The sequence below is a fragment of the Petaurus breviceps genome, unplaced genomic scaffold (assembly GCF_028583685.1).
Source record: "Petaurus breviceps papuanus isolate PSGF00001 unplaced genomic scaffold, PetGlider_PUasm1.0 126, whole genome shotgun sequence".
In the NCBI taxonomy this organism is placed as follows: domain Eukaryota; kingdom Metazoa; phylum Chordata; class Mammalia; order Diprotodontia; family Petauridae; genus Petaurus; species Petaurus breviceps.
This window is the reverse complement of record NW_027185655.1, coordinates 65343488-65356165: the sequence shown is the minus strand read 5'-3', so window position 1 is coordinate 65356165 and position 12678 is coordinate 65343488. Positions and strand designations below refer to the sequence as shown.

General features: G+C 38.9%; 1 protein-coding gene across 1 annotated transcript; it reads left to right on the top strand.

The window, feature by feature from the left end:
- The first annotated feature begins 957 nt into the window (after positions 1 to 957).
- On the top strand, positions 958 to 11174 carry SPCS3 (signal peptidase complex subunit 3). The gene is made up of 5 exons (XM_069096642.1): positions 958 to 1239; positions 2803 to 2878; positions 6034 to 6108; positions 9615 to 9730; positions 10747 to 11174. The coding sequence occupies exons 1-5, from the start codon at positions 1097 to 1099 to the stop codon at positions 10877 to 10879; spliced, it is 543 nt and encodes a 180-aa protein (XP_068952743.1). The 5' UTR covers positions 958 to 1096; the 3' UTR covers positions 10880 to 11174.
- Positions 11175 to 12678: the final 1504 nt, after the last annotated feature.

Here is a 12678-nt window from a genome sequence, read left to right as displayed (position 1 = left end):
ATCGAACGTAAGCTCCTTGAGGGTAGGAACTAGTTATTATTTTTGTTTTGTTTTCATATTTCCAGTACTGTGGTGCTCCCTGGCACATGGTACATGCCTTACACACTCCACACATACTTGTTTAATTGAATTGAGGCCCTGGGAATTAAATCGGGGCCCTTGCCCAGGGGGCCAGTGTCAGGATTCAAATCGACAAGTCGAACCTCCACTAAAGGCTTGTCCACAGCTTTTTTGTCAAGGTTTCTGAGGAGGTGGGATCAGTGTGTATTCTATAAAGTCCCCTCCATTCCCTCACGCTACTGTAGGAACTGCCCGGCAATTAATGGGATTTAAACTGCAGAAGAAGTGGGTCGCTCACAAGACACCAAGTATGCAGAACAATCCTCAGGCAATGCCTCTTAAACCCAATAGAGAACTGCGCGCGAGGACGCAAGCCCCGCCCCTTTCCCGACCAGTCCCAGTTTAGCCCCTCCTTGGAGCTGGGAAGAGGTGAGAAAAGGCGGGGCCTAAGGAGAAGGGCGGGGCTAGGCGTTGACGCGGGGGCGTGACCACAGCGATAGGCGGGTCCAGGTGACGACAGCGGCAGTGCGCGATCCGTGCTCCTCCCATCCTCCTTCGGGCTCGCGCTTTGCGCCGCTCTGATTGGCTACGGGTCACCCAGACTGCGCTGACAGGGGGAGGAGGACCGGGCTTGAGGACCTTGTCCGTCTTTCCCCCGCGTGGCTTCCGCCGGCTTCGGGGCCCCACCCCGTCCGTCTGTGTGCGCGCGCGAGAAGGGGCGGGACGGAACGGGCGCGGTGGTAAGATCGTGCCCGCCCCTCTCTCGGAGCCGCGCCCCTGCGTGGGGCGGGGGGAGAAGGGAGGGTAGAGGGTGGGGGAAGTGTGGAGGTGGGCCGGGGTTTCGGCGGCGGCGGCGCGCTCGCTCCCGGGAGGAGCGCGCGCGCCCTGGGCGGCGGGGAGAGAAGCAAGCCGGGCCGGAGCCGAGCCGGGTGTGTGTGGGGGTGCGTGTGGTGTGTGGCGTGAGCGGGAGCGTGTGTGAGGGAGGGCGGGCGGCGGGAAGCGAGTGCGAGGGGCCGAGTCGAGCCGAGCCGCCGCGATGAACACGGTTCTGTCGCGGGCGAACTCGCTGTTCGCCTTTTCGCTGAGCGTGATGGCGGCGCTGACCTTCGGCTGCTTCATCACCACCGCCTTCAAAGACAGAAGCGTCCCGGTCCGGCTGCACGTCTCCCGAATCATGCTGTGAGTGCGGGCCGGGGCCGGGGTGCGGGCTGTATGTGTGTGTCGGAGGGCGGGGGGCGCCTCTCCTGCCCTGCCCTGGGCTGCGCTGCGCTACCCCGCTTGCTTCCCCCGCTGCCCCTCGACCGGCCTCCTCTTTCCTCCCCCACGCCTCCCACGCCCTCCCCGGAGCAGCCCTAACCCCCCTCCACGAGCACACCCAGCCCGGGTCAAGTTCTCGGGCTCGCTCTCCTGGCTCCCCTAATTCAGGTCAGCGACTGCAGCCCTTTCTGCTCCTTCACTTCCCTCCACCCCCGCGCGGGCCAATGAGGGAGCCCCACACCAGCCAACTCCGGCTCTTCCGAGGCGCCTGCCCCTTCCCTGCCACTGCTGGCACATCTGCAGTGTGCCCGCTAGAGTGTGGTTCCTGTTTGCACTCCTCCCTGGCTTTATTTCTGATTTCGTGTCTCGGTGATTTCATGCCTCCGTTCCGCCCCGCAACTTTCCCCCCCCCCAGTTTAGGCAAAGCGCTTTGGGATCCCATAAAGCTTGGTATTGTTCTTTATTTTTTCCACTCAGACCTTGGTAGCTTTCCCAACTATCTTTGCGACTCTTAAATATGTTTGAATTGAGTTTGTTCCTGTAATAACCGTGGTTTAAAACTCCCTCTCCCTCCCTTTTAAGTTAAAAATTGACTTGTTAATACCCAGAGGCGCACCTGCCGGGGTTTTTGGAAATCAGCGGTGTATTTGTGAAAGGGGCTGAGCCTTAAACCCCCTAGTTTTATTAAACTTGTGCTGAGATTTTAGGCTGGGGAGCAGATTTTGAAAGGTGCACTACGAAATGGAAAACTGGCAAGTTACTGCTGCAGTTGCCTGTTGTCTTAAAAAAAAAAAGCTTTCTTTTTAAAACAGTCCTCTCCTCTATGGTTATTTGTCCTTTGACAAAGATAGTATTCTTTCCCTTTGATCTCCTTTCTACATACTCAAGACTGATTTCCTGTTGCTCTCTGCATTGACTTCGGACCTTTCCTGTCAGATGTTCAACTCTGAAGGCTCCTCTAAATCACTCTTATTCCGCCACCTCCCCCGTGTCCCCATTGGTTTGGTTTGCTCTGATGCCCTTAGCCATTGGTTAATTTGCTTTTATTTTCTACATCTCCTTCAATGAAGATCTTTCTGTCCATTTATGAAATTGTTTAATCTCCAAGCCTTTCCCAGAATTGTTTTTTAGGAACTCTTAAAGGCATATAAAGATAGCTGCTGACTTACCTTGCTATTTACTTTGCCCAGTTTATTCTATTAACTTTTATTCAGTTGAGCTTAATTAACATCCATCTTTTCATTAGATTTTTAGTGTATTTTTATTTGTCCAGGTAGCCCTAACTTTTAGTTGATATGTCTATTAAGTTGATAATATAGCATAAAATTGGCTAGGAGACATTCTCACAAATGTTTGGAGTAAGCTGCTTTGTGTTGTATGTGTGTGTGTGTATGACAAGGGTATTCAACTCTTAAGGAATTTTAGACATAGAGATTTTGTAACTTACTGTGGTTGAAGGATTATAAAATTTATATTTATTTTCAGAAAAAATGTAGAAGACTTCACCGGACCTAGAGAGCGAAGTGATCTGGGATTCATTACATTTGATGTAACTGCTGATATCCTTTATGAAAATAATTTTTAAAAGTATACATCAATTTCAGTGATTCAAATTTGTTTTAAGCTGCATTACAAAAATATTGTAAATATTCAATAAATATTCTAGAAAGAAACAAAACAAACCCGATAAGAGCTTTAGAGGACTTGGATTATAGTTGGGAATTTGCCTCTAACTTGTATGTTGTTTAAAAAAAATCATTCAGTCTCTGTACCCTAGTTTTTTCATTAGTAAAATAAGATTAATCATAACTTTCTCTATGCAGCAATAGCATTTTTTTTAATAATTCAAGAAAAAAATGTGACTGCCTAGAATTGTTCAGAAGAACCATATAAATCTAATCCATCAAAAATGAGATTTTGAAACCTTAAAACTTTAATTTAGAGAGAACAGAATTGGGGTAAAGAGAAGAATTACTAATATATAAGCTATATGGCAAGTGCATTTTATATCCCTTCGCCCAGAAGCTATCAGTGCTGTTACAGTAGCCGGTTTATCTAGCAGTACCATAAGTAGTTTGCTTATGTAATGTTAGGTTATATGTTTGTAATGTCAGCTCAGTATCTGAATTATTGGTCAGTTAACTATCTCAGTTGACAGTTACTCTCCTTTTATAGAGTATGTGATTTTATAACCACGACAGAATTATTTAAAATTGCAGAAGTCATTTTGTGATTGGATTTAACAGCTTATCTGTGTTCTCCAGTTTTCTGGCTTCTGCCAGCTATGCCTTCCTGACAAATGAAACAGTTTCCTCCAGCCTCCACCACCCCTTCCCCCCAATTTATTGGGCCAGTCTTGATTTAAGTATCTCAGTCACATTTAGGTCTGGTCTCATCTGTTTTATTGTGACAGCTCCCTTCCACCAAATGGGTCTGACAGTTTGGATCAATTGTATATATTTTTTTACATCAGGTATTTTTAAACTGGGGTTTGTAAATAAAAAAAAAATTTGGTAATTGTATTACAGTATTTTTGGTTTCCTTTATAATTCATTTAATTTGTAATTTTCTTTTGTATAAAAGGATCCGTGGGTTTCACCAGACTGCCAAAGGGACTCCATGACACAGGAAAGGTTGAGAACATTTTCTCTAAGTGAAAACTTAAAGGGAAGATCTTCTCTTTTGCCCCAGGGCCAGGATCTTAAAAGTAGGTTAAATTGAGCAATAGGCTACAACTTTTAGTCTATAGGCAGCTACTCACAAAGCAGGGCTCAAATTTAAGAGGGGAAAAAAAGTTCATTTGTTCCACTGAGTATTTTCGGTAACCTGCTTTCAGGTCTCCATGGTCATCTTTAACCCAACACTGCTGAGAAAGGATTTGGACAAGACTGAGAACTTTCTTATTAAAAGTAGATGCACCAGCTAGTTATTTACATATTTTTATCCCTTGGTTCATTCAGATATTTCTAATAGATAGCTGGTGATGTGTGTATTTGTCAGTTTACTAAAACAAAGTCTGCATATTACAATCTGCCTTTTCTGTAAATGGCCTATATCGTTTGCATATAAATATAATAGGTACAAAATTATTGATTTCAAAAGAAACATCAGTCTTTCTCGTGAGATTGGGGGGGGGCTTTAATTACGTGGTCCAAGACCTTTTGTTTTACCATGAATTTAAAAATTGAAAAAACATTGATCTAGTTAACAGAAAACAACATAGTTCATAACATATTTAGTCTGGTTATTTCACTCAGTAAATTAATAAACATTTATTAAGTGCTTACTATGTGCCAGGCACTGTGCTGAGTGCTGGAAATATTTGAAATTTATTTGAAATATTTTGCTCGGTTTAAAATGTCACAGTAGATTTATTATACAGTGATTGGTTTAGAAAAAGCATAGAATCCACAATACACAGTGTAGTAGAATCTTTTCCTTAATTTTTTCTTTTGGATTGGGCTTGCAACTCTATTGGTATAGGCAGTTATACCAGTGATGAGACTGTCTTTACCAACCTAGGTAGGCATCTACTCTCCAGCATAGCTTTAGAGTGTTTATGAACACTGGGTGATTAAATGATTTGCTCCAGGATCACAAAGTCAGTGTGTATTTTAACCCAGATTTAACTGCAGGATTTTAACGCAGATCTCCCTGTTTCAGATTCAGGCTCTTTTTCCCCATATAATGCTGCCTCTTACCTTAAATGTAACTTTGAATTTGATTTCACAGAAAAGTAGATTTTTAATCCTTTGTTAATTTTAGGAATCAGAGCTGGAAGAGATCTAGATCTAGTCCAGGTGGCTCCCTCATTTTATAGATAAGGAAACCAAGGCCAGAGAGGGAAACTGATTTGTTTACAGTCACCTAGCACACTGATGCTACTTGGTTCACTAATTAAAAGTAACTATCATTTATGTATTGCTTTAAGATTTGTAGAGCCTCTCATATTGCCTCATTTGATTCTCCCAATAACTCTGTGAGGTAGGTATCGATATTTCCATAAAACTGGTAAACAGATTGTAATTTATATGATGGCAAAGTTTGCTTTTGCTCAGCCAGATAGCCTCAGTTTAGTATGTGAGTTCAAGCAATTAATTTCAACATATGGATCTTAGTTTTCTCCTTTGTAATATAATAACTTAGATAATCTCTATGGTGCCTAAAAATTCTATGATTCTGTGCTGCCCTCTTTTTGTAGTGGTTGAGTGGAAGAGGGCATTGATTAATTTAAAAATAAAAAAAAAATCTTTTTGGCATTCATCAAGGTTTTTTCCTCTCATTTTACACTAGATTTAGTAGTCTAGCTAAAAAATTTTTTTCAGACAAAAGAAATGAGTTTGCATGCCAAGAGGCAGTATCTTATAATGGAAAGTGTTCCAGATTTGGGTTCTGGTGCATAGGTGCCAGTCCATTTTGCTACCTATTACCTAAGTGACCTGGAGTAAATTATTTAATCTCAGGACCTCAGTTTCTTATCTATAAAAGGAAGGATTGGACTTTGATGATCTCCCCCTACCCCTTTCAGCTTCAAATCTATGATCCTGTGATCTTTTGATAGACTACTAACAGAAGGGAGAAATAAACTAGCATATTGTATGACTGAAGAAAGCCATTTTTATATCAGAAATCTACTCTTACAAATTTACTCTGAATAATTGATAACTGACAAAGTTGTATGCCATTTTATGTCGTTGTTCCTTAATTTTTTCACATCTAGAAAATATATTTGATTGGAATGTAAAACAGTTGTTTCTATATTTATCAGCAGAATATTCAACAAAAAATAATGTAAGTATATATCATATATATTTAGAAGTGTGTATTAGCTTTACAAACTACTTAAAGTTTAACACTGAATCCATTTTTTTTGTAAGAGTTGTGTGACTTGTAGCCCTGTAAAAATTAAAAAGTTATTTTTACTGTATGGCTAACAAGCTTAAAGAGATACAGCTATGAGAACCTGATGTAGTGATGCTAGGCTCTTTTTCCACTTTCCTTTTCTACCAGTCCTTTGGGACTGTGGGTCTAGTAAGTGGTCTCTAGGTTTAAGATTCGTAAAACCTTTTTTTTTTTTTTATAAAGCAGTTGGGGTTAAGTAACTTGTTCAAGGTTACACAGCCAGTTATTTTGTGTGGGTGCCAAGTATCTGAGGCCGGAACCAATCCCGGGTCTCCTGATGCCCGGGCTGGTGCTCTTACTCACTGCACCACCTGGCTGCCCCTTAAAACCCTTTCTTTACACATATTGCTTCACTTGATTCTCACAACTCTGAGGTAGGTACAAGATTGGTTTAGAAGAGATCACTCCGTTTTCAGGTAGATTTGGAGTTGAGCTGGGGGACCATTGACCTATGTTACCTGTGCTTATTTGGAATGTGTTAGAGATTGAGTTCTCAAAAGTAGTAGAAATACCTAGCTGGAAATTTTATTTCAGATATTTGATTATGTAACAGCTTTTTGCAACAGTTAGTGGTTGGTATTTTAAAGGTCTCAAATACTGTGTTCATGATTTTCCATGTTTATGTGATTTGGAGGCGTTGAGAGTATTCTCTTTAAGTCAGATATTTAGAATAAATGATCATTATCAGATTTTTCCATTTGATAAACAAAAATACAGTTTGGGAGTCTAAAAAAATAGTATGTATAAAAATGTAAAAAAATAGTAGGCAAGTACCACCTTTAATTACCTTGACAGAAGGATAGGGGTAACTGAGATAGTATAGATAGTAAATCACAAAATCATAACTCCAGTTGGATTGTGCTTTAGTTTTCTGGGGTTTTTTATTAGTCTTTTATATGTTGCTTTCTATCAATAAGCTTTTGATAATTGCTGATGTACATTTGTAGTTGTGTGAAAATTAGTAGTATTAAAGTTGTCTTACTTGAAGTAGCTATTGATAACATTACTTCCCCTAGAAATGTAACTATTATGCCAAATTAAGTGGCCCACATTTCCTAGTATGTGCCTATGTATATAGGCACAATGGATAGAGTGCTGGTCTGGAAAACTTAAACCTTAGTTCTAACCTTGCCTCAAACACAAGCTGGGTGACCCTCTGCCAGGTCATTTTCTCTTCCATCCTCAGTTCCTCATTTGTAAAATGAGGACAACCTACTCTACAGGGTTCTTGATCAAGTGAAATGTTGGTAAAGCACTTGGATAACCATAAACGTCTTCATAAACATTAGCTATTATTATTAATATGCTTAGAAGTATGTTTAATTTAACAAACATGCCAGGGAATAAGCTCACGCTTTATAAGATTGTCCAGACCAAGGCACATTGTACAATAACATCATTAACTCATTAAAAAAAATAATCGTTATAATCAGCCTTGACAATGAAAGTACAAAACCTTACTGGTAATATTCCTTGGCTGACTGCTCAGTTTTGACATCATTCCAATGAAACTAACACCTACCTATGTTGCTTCACTAAATATTATATTTTCTTGGAACTAATTAGAAAAGCCACCATAAGAGTTCTAAACGATCACAGATTGGTTTATGTAAAGATTAACAAAATTAATGGTTCTTTTTTTGAATTATTTATTAAGTAGAATTAATGTATAAATATATTTCTTTTGTGTCTGGGTTACCATATTATAAAACTTGATTGTGGTGTAATAGTTTTGAGGAAAGGTGATGAAGGTGGTCTCAATTATTATATATCATGAACTATACCTTTACAGTGACTAATGTTGAGCAGCAGTTATCAGATTGGCATATTTTGTGATTGTCTTCACATTTCCATTTGATTGGTTGCTTTAATCTGATCCCTTAGAACATCAACACAACATTCAAAACAAAACAGTTCATAAACTAGATATGAGAGCAAAAGAGTAAACACCAGCATAATAGTTGAACATTTAGCAAGCTTAATAATTCACCTAGATAGTCTTTGTAGTAATTTCTTTGTAGTTGAAATAATATGAACAAATGAATAATTTTAAAGAAATATTCCAGTTTAGTTTTTCCCAGGGTAACTAATGAGTTTCAGTTTGGTTTGGTATCAGGCCAAGACTATTGCTTTGGGAGATGTAAAATTTGCATGACGATAGTTTAGATTTTGTAATAATCCTGGACTTTTCTATTAAGTTCACTGAGACTTAGAGCTAGAAGAGACAAGGCATTAAGTTCGACTGTCATTTTACAATTGGGAAAACTGAGACACAGAGATGGAAGTTTGCCACGGTGTCTCATATATTAAGTGAAAGAGCCAAATTCTAACTCAGATTCCCTTATTGTGTTTCTAGAGAAGTTTAAAGTCATTGTGGGGGCACTCTAGAAAAACATATAGAGATTTAAAAATTTTTTTTTTATGGTTGAGTTGCCACACACTTAGTAACCAGCATGGACAAAACTAATGAATGGATGAGAATATTTATAGAATAAAGGAAATGTCATTGAAACTTTTTAGCATTGTTTCATTTTTTTAACATTGGGGGCTTGTTTTTCCTTTGATAAAAAGAAAATAGTTTGTTGTGTGGTAGGAATTAAGATTACTACTAATAATACTAATAGGAACTAAGATTACTACACAGTCAGTTTTCATGTATATTTTGGAAATTGTGATATTTTCTATGTGCAAACCAGTAAAAAGCTGGCCTTGATAGAGTTTATGAGAGAAGTATAATGTGGCTATATTGTTTTTATTTAAAAAATTTTTGGTATGAAAACAAATTTTTTTTTTTAAAAACGATTTTTTCCAGGTCATCCCTAATAGTCTGTCATCTCCTCCTGTATGAGACTGGGACATCTTAGCAAGCAGGAGTGACTTAAGTTGACAGTCAGCCATAAATCCTCAGGACACTATTTGGGGTCCTCTAACAGTGTTGGGAGGAGGGCAGGGTGTCCTTAATTATCCATAGTCACCCCCAGTGGAACCAGGCACCTGGAGGATGGTCCTAGGAAAGTTAGAGAACATTAGATGGTAACAGATACTTCAGTTGGGGAATTGCTCTGCCTCCCTGGAGCTTCCTAGGTTGTGCTTGGGCTGGCATGTCATTAGAACCACCCAGCTGCTCAGTGCTGCATCACTGACAGATTCTTTTTGAAAAAGCTAGGATTTCCCTGTGAGAGGTCATCTTTATGATCTAGAGGTTCTTCACATTTTTCCTGGTTTTTCATGTTTTAATATTAACATTGTAGAGATTTCCTTAAAGTTGGGCTGATTAACATAAGTCAAACTGCATGTTTACTAATCTGTCTCCTTTGGATCAATGCTACTTTTAATATGCACTGACCAGATGTTATGTTAGAAGAGTTGTCTAATTAATTCTCATTTCAATGTAGGCTCTGAACCAGGTTGTCCTTTGGGACAAGATCATTCTGAGAGGCGATAATCCGAAGCTGCTGCTGAAAGATATGAAATCAAAATATTTTTTCTTTGACGATGGAAATGGTCTCAAGTGAGCAACTCATGCCATTTTAAATGTTTAACCATGTCTTTTGTGAAAGAAGAGAGGGAAACAAACAGTATTACAGTATTGAAAAGGAGGAAAACTGAAGAAATAATGTTCATGTAGTTTTTAACTAACAGATTGTAGGAAGATAGCTTTTTAGGTTTAAGGGTTGAGTGGACATTCTTTATTTGAGTCAGATTTCAGATTCAGACCCTGGCTTAGCTGCTAAACCATTCATGTAACCTTGGGCAAGTCACAGTGCTGTTCTGGGACCTCAGTTGCTCTGTCTTTAAAATGAGGGGGTTGGGCTAGATGGGTTCTCAGGTCCCTTCTAACTCTCCACCTTTGAGCCTATGAGCTTTTTGATCATTCTCTGAGTAGCAGCAGTGGAAACAGGGAGTTTGTTCTCTCCATGTTTTTCCTGGAGGTGTGTGGCTTCTGCTTTTAAGGGTGTAGGAAGTGCAGAAGCTTACTTGCATGTCAGGATTACAGAGTCAACTCATGGCAGTAACATAATCTATGTTTGAAAACTTGGGAAATTGCTAGGAGCTCAAGAGTTTCCTCTGCACAAGCAGTATTACAGGATTGAAAGGGAGCTTCCTTTGCAGTCAGAGCATTAAAGTTGGCAGGGCCCTTACCTCAAGTCAGCCCTCTTATATGACAGTAGGGCACTAGGGGTCAATGAGGTTCAGTAACTTGCCCAAGACTACAACTGGGACAAGATCTTGTGACTCATAGTAGTGTTCTTTCCACCATACAGCTCTGTCACTTTAAACTTTGATTGGACTGCTTGAGTCTGTTTTAAGATACAGGTCATTAGTGATTACCTGCAGATTGCTGCTGAATTAATTTCCCCTATTGATGCTACATTTGAAATAAAGTAGAAAAAGAATTCTGCTTAGTGGCAAAAATGATTTTATTAGTAGTAACTGTACAAATAAAATGATTTAGATCTTAGGGCTTTTAGTCATGAAACTGCAAATGTTTCTGCTGATAACTGATTATCATCTGTCTTTTTACAGGGGAAACAGGAATGTTACTTTAACCCTCTCTTGGAATGTTGTACCAAATGCTGGAATTCTACCTCTTGTGACAGGATCAGGACATGTCTCTATTCCATTCCCAGATACATATGAAATAACAAAGAGTTATTAAATTATTCTGAATTTGAGCAACATATTTTTATACTTAATGAATTTTATCTCATTTGCCCCATCCTTTTCCCTTTTCCTTCTCCCTCTCCTCTTTTGTCCTGAAAGCAAGAGATACTTGCTTTTGGTTGTAACTTTTACAAAAAATTAGGTTTCTTTTGGTTTTTGTTTTTTTACAAGAGCCAACATTGAAAAACATAAGTGAAAGGAAAGGTAAATGGGTGACAAAATTTTTTTTTAAATTGGCCACCTGAATGAAGTATTACCTTTCTTATTAATAAAAGTTGAAAACCCTCAAATAGTCTTGATTTGTAAAATATCTATTTGAAGTATTCTCTGCATTTCCATTATTCTTATGGAATATCAAGTGAAGAGCATGAAGGGTAGTTAAAACTTCCAGGTGCCTGTAGAGTCATAAGAACTCTGTATTATATGCCTTCCATTCATGCAAATAAGCATTTGATGTGATTCAGATGTAGACATCCTCTTGTATCTTTTCTGAGTATGTCTGATAACTGGCAAAATACTGTCATATATTGTTATATATTAGAAGTCTGGTTTACAAAATAGCTGAAAGTGACTAATTGTCACTTAGGAATGCCCATGTTTCTTTTTTTACATACAAGTAACTAGCAATTTTCTCCACTTAAAGGCTAAATACCTCTTTATATGCTGTAAACCAGTCTGTAACAAAACTTTTTAAAGCCTCTTAAGTGAACCAAATGTGTGTCTTTTAAGTGCTTTTTTTTTTTTGAACTTTCCTTCCTGTGATATCTTTATATAACTTCTTATCATTGTCACTGAGAGTTGAAGATTTCAGCATGGTTTGCCCCCCTTTATAAAAAGTCTATCCTGGTGAGCATGCCTAGTGTCATTGAAGGGGGATTATTTAAAAGCTTCCACCAGTCTACACTTTGATACTAATGGTATGAAAATAGTACCAGCTTGCCACAGCTTACAGGCCAGCCTACAGAGCCATATCTGGTCATCATGTTTGTTACTCTGGATGCCTTGTGCTCTGCTATCTGAATATTATGTCATCTGGTGAGGGGCAAGGAGTAGATGTTATCCTGAGAACCCATCCATAGATTTTATTTGTAGGCATCTTAAACATTTTTGTATTGTTGAAATTGAGAGAAGGAACCTCACAGGTATAAACCAATTCCTTTGCATGCTCAATTATAAACAGACTGCAATTGGCCATACTTAGCATACATACTCACCCTCATTTAGTGCAAATCAAATAGATATATAGCAGGTAACAAATTTGCAGTTGGCAGTAAACTTTTTTATAAATTGGCCTTAAAAGTGGCAAATAGAAAACCAGAGATAAACTTATTACCCCCTTAAGAGCACACGTTTAACACCGTGATTGCATAATTGGGAACAATCAAACAGCTAATTCTTTGTTAAGAATTCAGATTATATTTCATCTTTAGTTATAACTTAACCACTTTTTTATAAATGCAGATTCAATAAGTGAGTTATTATAATGAATATTACCTATTTATGAATCCTAGTCTTGGACTTATTGACAGATTTCATCAGGATTGAATTTCCTTTCTTTAAGCATCAAGGAAAGGGAAATAAGGTAAATGTTTCAGATTCGGGGGTTCCTTTTAGCACAAGGGATACTGCTTAAAACTTAGCCCATGGAATGAGGAGGAACACTAGTATTAGGAAGGATAACCTACTTTGATCCAGCTTTCCTTTGTCCAGTACAAAGTAATTTTCTCTTGAACTCCCCAGACCTTGCAAATTTAAATCCCTTTCACTAATATGGACTAATACCAGCTTGGAAAT